This window comes from Rhinolophus ferrumequinum, chromosome 4, assembly GCF_004115265.2.
Source record: "Rhinolophus ferrumequinum isolate MPI-CBG mRhiFer1 chromosome 4, mRhiFer1_v1.p, whole genome shotgun sequence".
In the NCBI taxonomy this organism is placed as follows: Eukaryota; Metazoa; Chordata; class Mammalia; order Chiroptera; family Rhinolophidae; genus Rhinolophus; species Rhinolophus ferrumequinum.
The window spans coordinates 60,670,271-60,688,022 of NC_046287.1; the positions used below are offsets into that span (position 1 = coordinate 60,670,271).

Consider the following 17,752-nt stretch of genomic DNA (forward strand, 5'->3'; position numbering starts at 1 on the left):
TCAGCAGTAACTCTATAAGCCAGGATGGAGTGGAATCAAATATTCAAAATATTGAAAGAGAAGTTATGAGCCAAGAATAACATATCCAGCAAAGATATCCTTTAGATATGAAGGAGGAATAAAGACATACAGAAGCAGAGGGAATTTTCGAACACACGACCTGCACTACAAGAAATACTGAAGGAGGCTATTCAACCACCATAAATAGGGATTTTGTAGAAATGAAAACGTAAAAGGGGGAGAGTAAAGGCCTGAACCAGAATATGGGAATGGATAAAGTAAGCATGCTGAAGAAAATGGAATACTCTAAAATATGAAACTTTCTTTTACATAAACTTAATGGTAACCACTCAAAAAAATCCAGAACTGAAATAATACTGTAGTAAAAGAAGAAACAGAGAGAAAAATTGTTGCATCCCGCGCGCCGAGGATTGTGGGGAGCAAGAAGGGCAGCACAGGGTTAAGAAATGACAGTAGCCATGAATAGAGTGCAAGCTGGGCCAAGGGGCTGCAGCCTCAAGGACTGGGCCCCGAATGGGGCCTACACATAGTTTTTATTATTTAGGTGGGGAAGTAAAGGAGATAAATTTGTCAATCTCAAGATCTGTGAATCCTATGCATTATAATAAGAGACTAATTCAAGCCAATCACTCTTGCCTAAAGACAGCTGAACCATAAGTCTCAGGATGTATGTACTTCCCCAAAAGACAAAACCTTTATACATATGAATAGATGGAGAGCACATCATTGAATCTCTTCCCTTGCAGGTTGTGGGAAAGAATGCGACCACAGAAGCAGAGTCCCTCCTTGGCCACAGAAGCAGAGTCTCTCCTTAGCCGGGGGAAGGTGGGGGCTGTGCCTACCTCTGTGAACCCTGTGGGTTCTCCTGTTGGTCCCCACTCGGCTGTGCCTGGCTTGAGTTGTCCTCCCCACCATGGGGAATCTTACTTGTCATAGGCTGACCAGCCATCTTTCTGGGGCCAAACAGGGAGACATAAGGTGCAAACATAAAGGTGAAGCAAAGTCCCTGAAAGGATCCGTCTCACAGACTCTCCTTTCTTTAGGGGCAGGTACAAGGAGACAGACGGGTAGGCTGCTGCATGGCAACAAAAAATCATAGAATACCACCAAACAGATAATTGACAACAACAAAAAGGCAAAGAAATAATGGAGACACAGTCTTACCAGAAAACCAAATATAAAATGATAGGAAATCCTCATATACCAATAATCACCCTAAATGTAAATGGACTGAACTCTCCAATAAAAAGGCACAGAGTAGCAGATTGGATCAAAAAACTAAACCTAACCATATGCTGCCCTCAAGAGACACATCTCAGCTACAACGACAAACACAGACTCAAACTGAAAGGTGAAAATTGACACTCCAAGCAAATGGCATCCAGAGAAAATAGGTGTAGCCATATTGATATCAGATGAAACAGACTTCAGGATGAAAAAAGGTACAAGAGACAAACATGGACATTTCATAATGATAAAGGGGACTATATATACAACCAGAAAACATAACAGTCATCAATATTTATGCCAGGAAACACTGAAATATACAAAACAACTATGAACAGAACTAAAGGGAGAAATTGACCGAAAAACAATTATACTAGGGGACCTAAATGTGGGGAGCCATGATTTCTTGATGCTTTGGAGCCTTGAAAACTGGCTCAGCTTATGATTAACTTGTTTCTGCTCCTGAGGCATTGTCTTGCCTGCACCTGGAGGGTGCTTGCAAACTGCTAAGGTATGTAGTGGGAACGGCCAGTTTCTCGGACACAGATCACTGATGGCTATCAGGATAATGGATAGATTCTGTCATGGGATAATTGCTTTTGGGGAGTTCTTTAGTGATTTTGTAAGTTTCTGGGTAGAAGTTAAAAATTTACTTTCTGTGAGGTAATGCACACTTGTGATTGTTAAACTGCACGTATTCAAAGGGTATATAAATGGTGGTAGTGAATAAAGACGGTGCTTCAGGATCACTGAAGACCGGCCGCATCATCATTTGTGTGAGTGTCTCTTTTTCATTCCCACTCCCCTTGTCAGGTACTGATCGATTTGTGACGGCTGGCTCGTCACACTTGGCGCCCGAACAGGGACCTGAATATAGGGGTAACAGTGAGGAACACCGCGTGGCTAGGGCCCGGCTCATATTGAGGAGCTTATTTCATTGGATGCGCGGTGAATGAGACACGTTCCCCTTGGTCGAATGAGTGTGTGAGTGAATGGTAGCTCCACGACTTCGTGTTACGGAGCTTGTTTTGGGCCCTAATCTGAGGTTCCGGTTCTGTCATACCTTTGTTAAGACAGATTTGGTCCCGCGAGGGGCACGGCCAGACGGGCATCTGATTGCTTTCTTTGTTGAAAAAAGGGCCGAGTCAGGGAAAAGAGAAATGGGTCACGCTAGCAGCAAGGACCTGTATGTTAGAGGAATTAAGAAAGTACTTGCCGCCCGTGGCAGCAGGGTGAGCAGAGAACAATTAGGTAAATTTTTAGAATTTGTAAAGGAAGTTTGCCCTAAGTTTCCAAATAAAGGTACCGTCAGCTTGGAAACTGGGAAAAAGGTTGGAGAACAATTACAAGGCTATTATATTGTCCAAGGACCTGTAGAAACATCCGGGTTATGGACTTTGATCAGAAATTGCTTAAATCTTAAAAGTGAGAGTTGTAGACTAGAAAAAGTGAAACAGGCTGGAAATGAAAAAATTCTTCCATCTGCCGCCTCTCCGGAGGAGAAGGAGGAGGGGGAGGAAGTCAGGTATGCCGAGGAAGCTCCTATGCATAATAAAGAACCTGCTGGCCAGGGACCTCTAGATGATCAATGGAAAAATTTAGGCCCTCAAGATCAGAAAGATTTAGAAGAAGCTGCAGTTAAATATGACAGGGAGAAATATTCCGTAATGGCTGCAGCTCAAGAAAGCAGGCGGTTTGTAGATCCTATCTTTACGCTTACAGAACAAATAAAGATGCTTCAAGGACAATTAGTAGAACTCAAGATTACTAGGGAAGGGGAAAATTGTCCCAGGCCTCCCCAGATTCCTTATAGAGAGGAGGATTGTCCCAGGCCTCCCCAGATTCCTTATAGAGATCCGGGAAATCCAGGGGGTGGCGAATCCCCTGTAATTAACCCCACTGCACCACCTCCAGAGGGACCTCGTATGTGGGACCCTCCACTGCCACCACCGCAGCCACCGATTTGGGACATGTTTACTAAGCCTCCGCCAGGTTATGTTAAGCCAGGTTCAGATTCTGTTGTGCGCTCCCCTCTCCAAATGGCTTGTGAAGAGGCCCGCAAGCAGGGGGAGTCTACGGAAAAATCTGGAGTATATCCTCTTATTGAAAGAACTGATCAGACAGGAAATGTGTTTAGAGAATGGAGACCTTTTCAGTGGAAGCAAGTAAAGGAATTAAAGGAAGCTTGCGCACAGTACGGTCCTATTGCCCCTTTTACCATGGCAATTTTAGATGCTTTGTCCAGTGAGGCTACTCCTCCAGAGGACTGGAAGAAAATTGCTCATGCTTGCCTTTCCGGAGGCGATTATCTCTTATGGAAATCAGAATTTTATGAAAATTGTAAAAAGAAGGCCAATGAGAATGCCTTAAGACAGATCCCTATTACTTTTGATATGCTAGCAGGAGAAGGCATGTATGCTGACCTAAGAAATCAAATGGGATTTGCACCAGGCACTTATGGCCAAACTGCCACAGCAGCTAAAGATGCTTGGCGAATGCTGCCTGATACCTCCTGTAAGGAAGAACATGTTTCTCAAATAAGACAAGGCGCAGATGAGCCTTTCCAGGAATTTGTGTCTCGCCTTAGCACTGCTGTAGGACGGACTTTTGGGTCATCAGTAGCTACTCAATCTTTTATAACACAGCTTGCTTATGAGAATGCTAATTCTGCCTGCCAGGCGATTATTAGACCATTCAGAAAGAAAGGAACTTTATCTGATTTTATCCATTTGTGCTCAGATGTGGGACCGTCTTTTTCTCAAGGTATAGCCCTAGCTGCAGCTTTACAAGGAAAATCTATAAAAGAAGTAATGTATCAACAGGCAAAACTCCATGCAGGGAGTCGTTCTGGGGCTTGTTTTACTTGTGGAAAATTGGGACATCGAGCGGCTCAATGCCCTCACAAAGCTGAGCCCGAGAATTCAGCAGCTCCCACAAAAAAGCCGCCAGATATATGCCCTAAATGTAGGAGAGGAAAGCATTGGGCCAATGAGTGTAAATCTAAGACAGATAAGGATGGAAAACCGATTCAGGGAAACTGGGTGAGGGGCCAGCCCCAGGCCCCGAATCAACAATGTTATGGGGCACTGCAGGTTCAGGAACAAATGTAGGGTCAGAGAGAGAACGAGTCCCTGAAAGGAAACACATCACAGATTTATTCAGGGCCACCGCAGGCAGCGCAGGATTGGACTTGTGTTCCACCACCGACATCGTATTAACTCCTGAAATGGGAATACAAGCTTTGCCCACAGAGATCTTTGGGCCATTACCACCAAAAACTGTAGGTTTATATCTTTACAGGCCTATCTCAAGAAACAAGAAAAATTCCAGATAAATAACCTCACGTTACACCTTAAAGAACTAGCAAAAGAAGAACAAATGAAACCCACGGTCAGCAGAAGAAAGGAAATAATAATCAGAGCAGAACTAAATGAAATCAAGAACAAAAAGACAATAGTGATAAATGTGATAAAGAGTGGGTTCTTTGAAAAGATTAATAAAATTGACAAATCCTTGGCTAGACTAACTAAGATAAAAAGAGAAAAGACATGAATAAACAAAATCAGAAATGAAAGAGGGGTAGTTACCACAGATGCCACAGAAATACAAATGATCATCCAAGAATACTATGAAGGACTATATGCCTCCAAATTCAAAACCTAGAAGAAATGAACAAGTTCTTAGAAACAGGCTTCCTAGGCTGTTCCTATAGGTTTCCTAGGCTGAATCAAGAAGAATTGGAAAATCTAAATAGACTGATCACCAGTTAGGAAATTGAATCAGTCATCCAAAACCTTCCCAAAAGTAAAAGTCCGGGACCAGATACCTTCACTAGTGAATTCTACCAAACCTTCAAAGAGGCTCTAATAACTGTCCTGCTCAAACTCTTCCAAAATATTGAAGAAGAGACAATACTCCCTAATTCATTTTATGAGGCCAACATTACCCTGATACCAAAACCTGGTAAGGACAACACAAAAAAAGAAAACTACAGCCCGATATCTCTGATGAATACAGATGCAGAATCCTAAACAAAATTCTAGCAAATCAAATGCAACAATGCATTAAAAAGATTATTCATCACGACCAAGTGGGGTTCATCCCAGGAGCACAAGGATGGTTCAACATATGCAAATCCATCAAAGTGATACATCACAGAAACAAAATAAAGGACAAAAATCATATGATTTTATCAATAGATGCAGAAAAAGCATTTGACAAGATACAACATCCATTTACGATTAAAACACTTAGTAAAATAAGTATAGAAGGAAAAATACCTTAACATAATAAAGGCCATATATGACAAGCTCTCAGCTAATCTCATAATTAACGGTGAAACTGAAGACCTTTGCTCTACTACATTCAGGAACACGACAGGGCTGTCCCCTATCACCTCTGATTTTCAACATAGTGTTGGAAGTCCTCGCCAGAGCAAACTGGCAAGAAATAAAAGGCATCCAAATTGGGAATGAAGAAGTCATATTGTCACTCTTTGCAGATGACATGATGCTATATACAGAAAACCCTAAAGATTCCCCCAAAAAGCTATTAGAAACAATAAACGAATACAGTAAATTTGCCGGCTACAAAATCAACGTACAAAACTCCATTGCATTCCTGTATACTAACAATGAAATCTCAGAAAAGGAAATAAAAGAAAAAAAATTCCTTTTGCAATTGCAACAAAAAGAATAAAATACCTAGGAATAAACTTAACCAAGAATATGAAAGACCTCTATGCTGAAAACTATAAGACATTTTTAAAAGAAATTGAAGAAGACACAAAGAAATGGAAAGACATTCCATGCTCATGGATTGGAAGAATCAACATAGTTAAAATGGCCATATCACCCAAAGCAACATACAGACTTAATGCAATCCCCATCAAAATCCCAATGGCATTTTTCAGAGAAATAGATCAAAACAATCATCAGATTTGTATGGAATCACAAAGACCACAAATAACCAAAGCACTCTTAAGGAAAAAAAGCAACGCTGGAGGTATTACACTCTCTGACTTCACCTTGAACTGTAACAGGGACACAATAATCAAAACAGCATGGTACTAGCAGAAAAACAGACACACAGATCAATAGAACACAACTGAGAACTCAGAAATAAACACACATAAATATGGACAGATAATTTTTGACAAAGAAGTAAAAAACATACAATGGAGAAAAGACAGTCTCTTCGGTAAATGGTGCTGGAGAATTGGAAAGCCACATGAAAAATAATGAAACTGGACTGCTATCTGTCACCATGTACCAAAATTAATTCAAAATGGATCAAAGACCTAAGCATAAGACCTGAAACAATAAACTGCATAGAAGAAAACATAGATACTAAATTTATGGACCTTGGGTTCAAAGAGCACTTTATGAATTTGACTCAAAAGGCAAGGGAAGTAAAAGCTTAAATAAATGAATGGGACTATATCAAACTTAAAAGCTTCTGCACAGCAAAAGAAACCATCGACAAAATAAAGAGGCAACCAACTGAATGGGAGAAGATTTTTGCAAACAATGCCTCCGATAAGGAGCTAATATCCAAAATATACAAGGAACTCATACAACTTAACAACAAAAAAACAAACCACCCAATAGAAAAATGGGCAGAGGACCTGAATAGACATTTCTCCAAAGAGTACATACAAATGGCCAACAGACATGAAAAAATGCTCATCACTAAGCATCAGAGAAATACAAATAAAAACAATAATGAGATATCACCTCACCCCGGTTAGAATGGCTATCATCAACAAGACAAATAGTAACAAGAGTTAGAGAGGCCATGGAGAAAAAGGAACCCTCATACACTGTTGGTGGGAATGCAGATTTGTGCAGCCGTTATGCAAGGCAGTGTAGAGTTTTCTCAAAAAATTAAGAGTAGAATTACCATATGACCCAGCAATCCGTCTCCTGGGTATTTACCAAAAAAATCTGAAAACATTTATCCATAAAGACATGTGTGCTCCAATGTTCATTGCAGCTTTATTTCTGGTGGCCAAGACATGGAAACAAACAAAATGTCCTTCGATAGATGAATGTATAAAGAAGTTACGATATATATACAGAATGGAATACTATTCAGCGGTAAGAAAAGATGAAATAGTACCATTTGTGATAACATGAATGGATCTTGAGATTATAATGCTAAGCGAAATAAGTCAGATAGAAAAAGTAGAGAACCATATGATTTCTCTGATATGTGGTATATAAACCAAAAACAACAAAAGAACAAGATAAACAAATGAAGGAACAAAAACTCATAGACAATAGTTTAGGGGTTACCAGAGGGCAAGAGGGGAGGGCAGCTCTAATGTAGAAGAGGGTAAACGGGGTCTAATGTATGGTGATGAAAGAGAACTAACTCTGGGTGGTGAACACACAATGTGAGATATAGATAATGTATTACAGAACTGTACACCTAAAATCTATGTAACTTTACTAATAATTGTCACCCCAATAAACTTTAATTTTTAAAAAAAAAACCTGTTGAAATTGATGACTTGAAAAATTAACAATTTAATATTTTTGCATATTACTTTCATATATTAAATGTGACACAATTAAAGAAAGAAAGAAGGAAGGAAGGAAGGAAGGAAAAAAGGAAGGAAAGATGGAAGGAAGGAAGGAAGGAAGGAAGGGACGGAGGGAGGGAGGGAGGGAGGAAGAAAATGACAGACATAAGACAGAGATACCAAACATAAGATGCTGATACGGAAGCAGCAGTATGTTCTAGCTTTAAATTTGTATTGGTGAAAAAACAGTCCCTTAGTGAGTCTGATCTGAATGTAGTATCTGAAACACAGATACCAGAGCATCCTTATCTCTTTATAAAGCGGACCTGAGCGGACCTGAGGGAACTGCAAGTTCCCCTAAGCAGTTCCTAAATGAATATTTTTATCAAAATAAAAAGTTAATAATTATTAGGATTTTAGTGTACCAGATATATTTACTTCAACTGTACTTTCATTATGGGAGTTAGGGTGAAATGCATTCTATTTTCAAACTATATAGATAAAATTAGCTAGATCTGTAAAGAATGTAAAGGTGTTGATTAATGGAGGCCAAAGAGAATTTACTAAACAATACTGGTAAATTTGTTTTTAATTTTTTAACAACGGATTTTTGATGACTAAGAAATTCTGTCCCTTCTGGAACTTCCCTCATATAATTTCCCAAATAAGTCTAACAGAATGTTATTTGTGAAGTGTCAGAATAATTTCAACAGTTTCAGAAAACACTTTTCCTGAACACCTGCTCAAATAGTTCCAAAATCACTCACCTTCACAAAATATATCTTAGTAAGGGTCTGAAATCCCTATAGACCTTTAAACATTTGGGGACTCAGAAGTAGATTTATCTGAATTTAAAATGACCTATATTGACAATTCATTTTTCTGTTTCACAAAAACTATGGACTGGTTGGGTAGTGTCTTACGTCATGTTCCCTAGAAACAGAGTCTAAAACAAAGATACTTTTATAAGTGCTATACTGAGGCAGCACACTCAGGAGGAAGTGTAAGGTAGCCAGAAAAACAAGATAGGGAGGAAAATGAAGCTAAAGCAGGTATGATTTCAGGTCAGTTCTAGCCTTAGCCTGATCCCCTGGGGGAATTCTAATGCATAAATTTGCCTGAGTCTTTTTCACAAGGCAAGGGAGCCGGGCTTTTGTACCTTATACCAATTAGTCTTTGGCTGAAAGGTTGCCTGGATCATGAGGATAGGGAGTAAAATTCTCAGGCAACTCCAGGGAAGATATTTCAATAACTGCAATTCTGCAGAGAAGATTACTAACTCTTTTTCTTTTTATATTTATATAGTTATTTATTGATTGATTGATTGATTGATTGATTTAATTAGTTCAGGTGTACAAAGCAATGTAATAGACATTTACACCCCTCACAAAGTGATAACCTCCCCAATCTATTACCCCTCTGACATTGTATATAGGTGTTACAATAACATTGGCTATATTCCCTATGCTGTGTTCCACATCCCGTGACCATATATATATATATATATATATATATATATATATATATATATAAAACATACATATATATTGCATACATGTATATATATATACATATGTTTAATTATAGTTGACATTCAATATTATTCAGCTTCAGGTGTACGTCAAGTGCCAGGAAATAAACAACCCAAACTTATAAAGCAATTCTTGCCAGGCACTGGGCTGGAGGCACACCAACAGCCCTGCCCTAGCAGCTCATCTGGATGCCCTAATTGACACTCATCATCTCCCTGCTCTACCATCTCTTCCAGATTATCCTCACCCTCAGTCATCACATCTTCTAGGTGGGTAGACTGACAGGGTGACCAGATCATCCCTCAGCGTTCTAAACCCCCAGTTATTTATCAAGCCACACTTGCTATATTTTCCCATTTACAGTTAAGAGTAGGCAGGGCAATTTTAAGAAAAGCCCCAGTGGATCACCTGAGTGCCGAGCACTTGCCTCCTGTCCTCCCACATTATTCAGCAGCACCCCTAACTCCTCGTGATGATCACAGTAAATTACCCTGCCAGTATGGCAATTTCTTTTCTTTTCTTTTTTGGCTTGCTGTTCTGTCACAAAGAGCCAAAAATGACCCCATGGCAGCTGTAGTTGTTAAGTTTAGCAGGAGGTTTTACCCTGTTTCCTGGTAGAAGCATCTTCCCACTATGATCCAGAACCCTTTTCCCTCAAAGCGTAATGTTGTAGGTAATGGAATAAAATACACTCAAATTGTTCACTAAAATTGACGGCGAGCAGGGGCACTTCTACCACTTTGTGGTCCCTGAACAATATTCATTTGTTTAATGTATACACCACACTCTATAGTACTCCATCCTTGTAATTCTCATCTCCAAGCTGGAGTTTAACTGTATTTAGAGGCCAATCTGTTACTCTATTAGGCAGGCTGTTACTGGATGATGCCTTATGTGACAGGGATGAGTGGGTCCTATGGTCATATACCCACTGCCACTTTATTTGTCATAAAGTAGATCCCTTGACTTATCCTATGTCCGTAGATCAGTGAATAATAGTGCTGGCCAATGCACTGTAGAGAGTGACATGGGCCAAGTTACTCTGGCCAGGTAAGGTAAGTCCATATCCATAAATACGTATCAAGAACAGTAAGCACAAAGCCTTGCTCCTTCTAGAATGGAAAGAGTCTAATGTAACCAACATGCTAAAAGAAACAAATGGTTGATCTCCTCAAGTGATGGTACCATTATCTGGGGCTTAGCATCAATTTCTATTGCTAATAGGTCAGACAATCAGAAGTGGCAGTAACTACCACCTTGGTAAAAGAGAGCCTAAGCTGTTGGACCCATGCATAGCCTCCTTCACCACCACCACAGCTACTTCATTCATGAGCCCATTTGTGCAAGCACTGGGGCAGCTGAAGACAGAGGCTGAGTTTCACCTAATGGATGCATCATCCATTCACTTGCTTGTTTTATGACTCTTCTATAGTAGGTACTATCTGGTATGCATTAGCATGCAACACAAGATCTCCATACTTTTTACCAACTGTCATAAGTCTATTCACATGCCTCTTCCCCAGGTGCCTCAGTCTAACCTTCCAGTCTTACCCTTTCAGTAACTAACAAAACAGCCAAACCATTCACCACAACTCATGTATGTTTTTTTATCTTGGCCTGCTTTCTTCTCAACACAAAGTGGATTACCAGGTGTACCACCTGAGGCTCTCCTGCTGGGAGGATTTCCCATATCCACTGCCTTTAAGGGCCAATGCTGAGTGGAGCAGCAGTGACATAATAATCCAGTTTTCGTTTGTACCAACATACCAAGCTAACTTATTAAAGAACAAACTCAGTTTATGTTTTCTTCTTTCATTACATGCTTATAGGGACCCCTCATGAGTCCACAGAACTAAGAGAGGCATTCATGCCACAGTAGGGGACGACATGAAGACCTAGTCATGCAACATACTTGTGCCCACTAGACCTACTCAGTGTCAGATGTATGGGGTCTGACAATTAAGATCACAAATTCATCCTAGAAAAAGAGCTACATACCTCATTGCTGAACATTACTACGGTCACGTTCGAAGTTCTCTCTTTGGGAAGCCATGCACAGACACCAGCACCTAGTCCACCCTTCAAAGCAATTTTAGAACTTTTTTACTGGAATAGCCATCAGAGCTGTCATCGTATTACCTTTGATGTCCTGAATGTCATCAAAATGTCTTCCTCTCAATATTTCCTTTACTTTGGATAAAGAAAAAAGTCATTGGGGGCCAAATCAGGTGAGTAGGAAGGGTGTTCAAATACAGTATTTGTTTACTGGCTAAAAACTCCCTTTAATTTTGTTCATTGGTGAGCTCCTTCAGGACCATTTTTGCACACACCTTTCTCATGCCAAGATTTTCAGTTAAGATTTTCCTGTTTCTCTATCCATGTTTACTTGATCTGCTATGCTTCTCACAGTTAGCCCTTTATTTTGATGCACAATTCAATGAATTTCTGCAATGTTTTCATCAGTTCTGCTCATTACTGGACACCCTGACTTCTCTTCATCAGTGACACATTCTCTCCCCTCAGAAAAACATTGAATCCATTTGTACACTGCCATTTTCTTCATGACATTATCCCCACAAACTTGGACTGACATGTCCCTGATTTCACTACCACTCTAACAAGAAATTTAATGTTTGTTCATTGCTCTAATTTAAGCTCAGACATTCTCGTGACGGCACACAAAAACACTCAACAATAATGAACGTCACTCAGCAAGATACCGCCAGAAGTCGACATGAACACAACTGTGAGACACAGATATAGCAAGGTTATGAAACCTTACCGAGCTGTTTGTACAGTGCTGCCAATGTAAACATATGGTGGCAAGTTCGCGAACTCAATTGTCAGACCTTGTATTTCCCTTGGACTCAGCTAAATTTATGATCTGAAGAATCTAAGAACTCCTGTTTGTGATGGGTAGTTCTGGTTGCACAGTCATTTACTATCTCATGGTCTGATTCTCAGTCTCAAAGACCAACAGTGTACCAGGAGCTGCTTTTTGAATGATGTATAGTTCTCTGATGAAGACAATATGGCCTTGCTCCAAAAACCCAAAATGCTGCACCAGAACTCTCCTATTGAGGCTTACCTGAAACTCTACACAGCATCTATCTATACCATGAATAATTCTAGTACCATGGGTTCTGCTGGGTCATATAGCCCAAGAAGCAGGGATGCCGACAATGCAACCTTGATCTAATAATAGAGAGATTTCTTACTATGGACTCTCCTTGAAACTGGCAGTCTTCTAAACCATTCAGTAAATGAGTCAAGCTAGTATCCAAAGTCTCCAAAACCAAAAGAGACTTACCAACTGTGGCTCTTTCTTAGTGATAGAGGGCTCAAGGTACAATTATCTATTCTTTATTTTGGAGGGAATGTGGCAGCATGCCACTGACCACGAGACTCCTAAAAATATCACTGATGGATCAGATGCCTGAATTTTTATAGACTACATTTCACTCCTTCATGTTTTACCAGGGAATCTGGAATGCTTATCAATTGCTAAAAGTCTAATTAATTTATGTAATGGGTATAATGAACCAACACATGTTCTGTGAAATGTCCAGATGATCCAGATCCTTTTGACTATATTATGACAGAGAACAGAAGAATGAATATGGCGAAATCATGAATTTAAACGGTTGTCAATCCCAGGCAAATGTGAATTTCTTTTGATCTATTTCTTGAGATATTGAAAACGCATCAACCAGATCAACAGCACTTACCTCTGAAGTTCAGAAACTCTTACAACTAAGCCCTGTGAGTTCAACATAAAACTTCTAACTACAAGAGATGAGGCACACTACCAAGCAGATCCTCTGGCATTCACACTTCACTTTAAATTAATGATTAAGTAGCTTGAGTCTGTAATTTTCTCTTTTCAATGCATTAATGATACTGATCAATAGCCATCAATTCTACAATCCTCATAATTACCATTTCCCCTGTAATTGTCAAACATACGAGCTACTACACTAGCCAGTACATCAGGTCCAACTATTTACCATCACAAGTCACTACAACTGAAAGTCTTAGTATTTTCACTGCTACACATGTTAGAAATTACCAATTTTCTACCTGTCACCAGTGACAGGGTCCTCATCACCAGCTGAATGGTGGGTAATCTAACTGCAGAATCCCATTCTTAGAGTTGGCTTCCTAATACCACCCGAATTCTGACACCAATGTGACGAGCCAGCCGCCACAAATCGAACAGTACTTGAATGGGGGAGTGGGAATGAAAAAAGACACTCACACATGTAATGATGCGATCGATCGGACTCCAGTGATGCTGAAGCACCGCGTTTACTATTCTTCATCAATATAAACCATCTGTGTACGTGCAGCTTAACAATCACGAGTGTGCATTACCTCATTGAGAGTAAATTTTTAACTTCTACATAGAAACTACAAAATCACTGAAACTTCCCCAAAGTCATTTTCTCAATGACAAAGCCCACCAATTACCCTGATAATCATCAGTGATCTGTGTCCGGAACCGGCCACTCCCACCTCATTCCTTAGCAGCTTGCAAGCACCCTCCAGGTGTAGGCAGAAACAATGCCTTAGGAGTTAAAACAAGTTAACCATAAACTGAGCCAGTCTGCAAGGCTACAGAATAACAAGAAATTATGGCTCCCCACACACCAACCATCTTAGCTGAATTCATAGGAAACTGAGTTTGAAATGAGAATTATTTTGCAAGTGACTTAATGAACAAATACTCTCAGGAAAAAACGTATGGGAGAGTGAGGGAAGCAGAATTCGCAAGGGTACAAGTTAAACATCAATAGAGTTTCCAGTGAAGTCTAGATTCAGCCTGATGCTACAGGAAGCTCTGGAGAGGAACTGTACCATATATCCTACCATGCCTTGAGGCTTTAAAATTGGAGTTTGTGAATCCTCACACTTTTCAGTCATTGGCCCCTGGAACTCTGGATGAGGTAGCTCTGATACCCCAAGGCAAACTTCTGGGGAAATCTGTACTGAGCTATTAGCAGCAGCCAGATGATGGGGGAAATGAACCAAACCAATAGATCAGGGTAAAACATGGGAAGTGTCAGATGTAGAAAAATAATTTAAGGAATAAAAAAAAAATCCCCCTTATAATGGAAAGACTTATAGGCAAGACAAGATAATCATGACAGTGTAAACTTTAGAACACCAAATCCCTTCTAAAATCAGATAGGGCAACTAGAATATTTGAAAAAAAAAAAAATATTTAGAATCTTCATCAAGGAATCTTCACAAACCAAAGATTATGGTACAGGAGGAGGGGGCAGAGGAATGCAAATCAAAGACAACAGGAGAACCAACAGAAGAAGATGTATATAACATCAGCTGTTTAGTAGAGAGAAAATAAAGGGGAGTTCTAAGATTTGTAAGAATACAAGGACTCAGAAATGATCAATACTCTCAAAAACATGAAGCCACACTTAATGGAAAGCTTCAGAAGGCACAGTTACCTGCAAAACTGTGACATAGCTCAAGAAGAATCCAAGATGGCAGCGTAGGTAAACACTGTGCCTGCCTCCTTCCATGACCACATTAAAATTACAACTAAATTATAGAATAATCAACCTGGAGAACCATCTGAAGACCTGCTGAATAGAAGTCATATAAATAATGACATAAAGAAGATGCCACATCGAGACTGGAAAGATAGGTGGACACGCAAAACGAGCAGGCCCCACACCCACATTTGGTAGTTAAGAATCAAGAGGGATATTTCAGTTGCAGAGGTCCCTCTTGAGGAACAAGGGATCCCAGTTCCACACCACGCTCCCCAGCCCAGAGCACCTGTGCCAAGAAGAGAAGGCCCACAACATCTGGCTGTGAAAAACAGTGGGATTCCATCCATCTGGGTGAGACAGAAGACTGCTGGAAACCTGGGCATACTTAAAGAGTCTACACACAGACTCTCTAACTAACAGGTACTCACCCCGGGCTCCAGTGGAGGGACAGCAGCTTGGGAGGTGCCAGAGACATGTAGGAAGAGATTGAATTGTGTGGCTTCAGGACAAGGGCCAGAGGAACAACCACCCTCGTTCTGTGCAGCCTATAGGTGAGTGCCTTATTTTCTGTGTTGAGCCCTCCCCACATGTGGCCAAATCTGGATCAGCACTGTCATGGTGAAATCCACTCATTCCACCCTGGTGACTCCCTGACACCCCACCCTACCCAACTCATGCACTTCCAGACACACTTTCAGTAGCAGGCAGCCAGCCCCAGTCTGTGCTGCAGTCTTTTTTGAACAATTCTCAGGGTCCGTGGGCCCCAGGAGGGCAACATTTGGCCTTGATGTGCTCTGAGCCTTTTGGTGAATAGCCCCAGCTCATCACTGGTGTCAAACCTGAATCTTCGTTCACCTGGTAAACACCATTAGCCTCACTCTGATGAAACCCTGTGGCCCCACCTTACCCAACTCGTGTACTGCCAAAGCTCTTTCAACAGCTGAGCCTTATGGACAGTTCGCAGGTGGCAGCAGGCCTTGAGGTGCACTGGGCCTTTGGCTGAGCTTCTGCAGGCCTGGTACTGGTGACGGCCAGCCTCGGTTCCCAACATGGTCTCTCCCATGCACCTCCAGGTCCAGTATAGGCAGCAACCAACCACAGATCACTTTGTAGCTCCTACCAAGTAGCCCTGGATGAGTCACAGGTAGCATCTGATCTTGGTTTACACAGGAGCCCCTCCCAAGATGCCCTAAATCCAGCACACCAGTGGCTAACTCCAAACCACAAGAGAATACCACCCAATTAGCCCCACAAGTGGCACACCCAATGGGCGGTCTCAGCAGGCACCAGAGCCCACTGGGGCAAATCCCACTCTGTGGGGTCAGCCCCAGAACAACAACTGGTACACTGTGGTCATGGCCAATCCTCACAGCCAGTAAGCATAAGGATCAATCCAACCAACTGATGTGCCAACAGCAATCAAGCTTCAACTACAACAGGAGGGCACACACAACCCACACAAGGGACACACCAGGAACATCTGGCTCAGGTGATCAGGGATACCACACCAATCGGCCCCATAGGACACCTACTAAATAAGGCCACTCTACCAAGACCGGAAGACATAGCAGCCCTACCAAATACATAGAAACAAACACAGGGAGGCAGCCAAAATGAAGAAACAAAGAAATGTGTCCCAAATGAAAGATCAGATCAAAGATCCAGAAGAACTAAGCAAAATGGAGACAAGCAATCTACTAGATGCAGAGTTCAAAACACTGGTTATAAAAATACTCAATGATCTCAGTGAGAATTCAACAAAGACATAGGAAACATAAAAGTGGAGACAGAAAACATAAAAATGATATGAAGAATACAAGAACTGAAATGAAGAGTACACTAGAAGGAATCAACAGCAGATTAGATGAAGCAGAAGATCAAATCAGCAATTTGGAAGATGAGGTAACAGAAAACATACAACCAGAACAGAGAAACACAAAAGGATACAAAAAATAAGGATAGTTTAAGTGGCCTCCAACATTTGTATTATATGGGCACAAGAAGGAAGAGAGAATGAAGTTGAAAATCAATCTGAAGAAATAATAACTTCTCTAACCTGGCAAAGGAAATATACATAAAAGCCCAGGAAGCACAGAAAGTCCAAAACAAGATGAACTCAAAGAGGCTCACACCAAGACACATCATAATTAAAATGCCAAAGTTTAAAGACAAAGAGAGAATCTTAAAAGCAGCAGGAGAAAAGCAGTTAGTTACCTATAAAGGAGCTGCCATAAGACTATCAGCTAATTTCTCAACAGAAATTTTGCGGGCCAGAAGGAATTGGCACAAAATATTCAAAGCGATAAAAAGCAAGGATCTACAACCAAGATTACTCTACCCAGCAAATCTATCATTTAGAATCAAAGGACAGATACAGAGTTTCCAGATTAAATAAAAGCTAAAGGAGTTCATAACCACCAAATCAGTATTACAAAAAAATGTTAGAGGGACTTTTTGTAAGGAAGAAAAACATCAAAAATATGAATAATAAAGTGATAATAACTATTACATTTTGATCAACAATTACTTTAAATGTAAATGAATTAGATGCTCCAATCAAAAGAGATAGGGTGGCTGAATGGATAAGAAAACAAGACCCTTACATATGCTGCCTACAAAAGACTCACTTCAAATTGAAAGGTACACACAGACAGAAAGCATGAAGAAAGATATTTCCTGAAAATAGAAATTTAAAAAAATAGCTGGGGTAGCAATACTTATACCAGACAAAATAGACTTGAACACAAAGGCCATAACAAGAGACCGAAAAGGACCCAGTAATTCTACTTCTGGGTTTATCCAAAGAAACCCAAAACACTAATTCAAAAAGACATATGCATCTCTATTTTCACTGCAGCATTATTTACAATAGCCAAGATATGGAATCAACCTAAGTGTCCATCAATAGATGAATGAATAAAGAAGAAATG

The 17,752-nt window shown here is 40.5% G+C and overlaps 1 protein-coding gene across 1 annotated transcript in view; it reads right to left on the reverse strand.

Annotated features, from left to right (window-relative positions):
- The window catches only part of ADAM32 (ADAM metallopeptidase domain 32), a 92,256-nt gene extending 90,089 nt beyond the window's left edge, over positions 1 to 2,167 (reverse strand). Inside the window, exon 1 of the mRNA XM_033104017.1 lies at positions 2,066 to 2,167. Within this exon, the coding sequence (XP_032959908.1) occupies positions 2,066 to 2,167 (102 nt within the window). The remainder of the gene's footprint in view (positions 1 to 2,065) is intronic.
- Between the last annotated feature and the right edge of the window lie 15,585 nt (positions 2,168 to 17,752).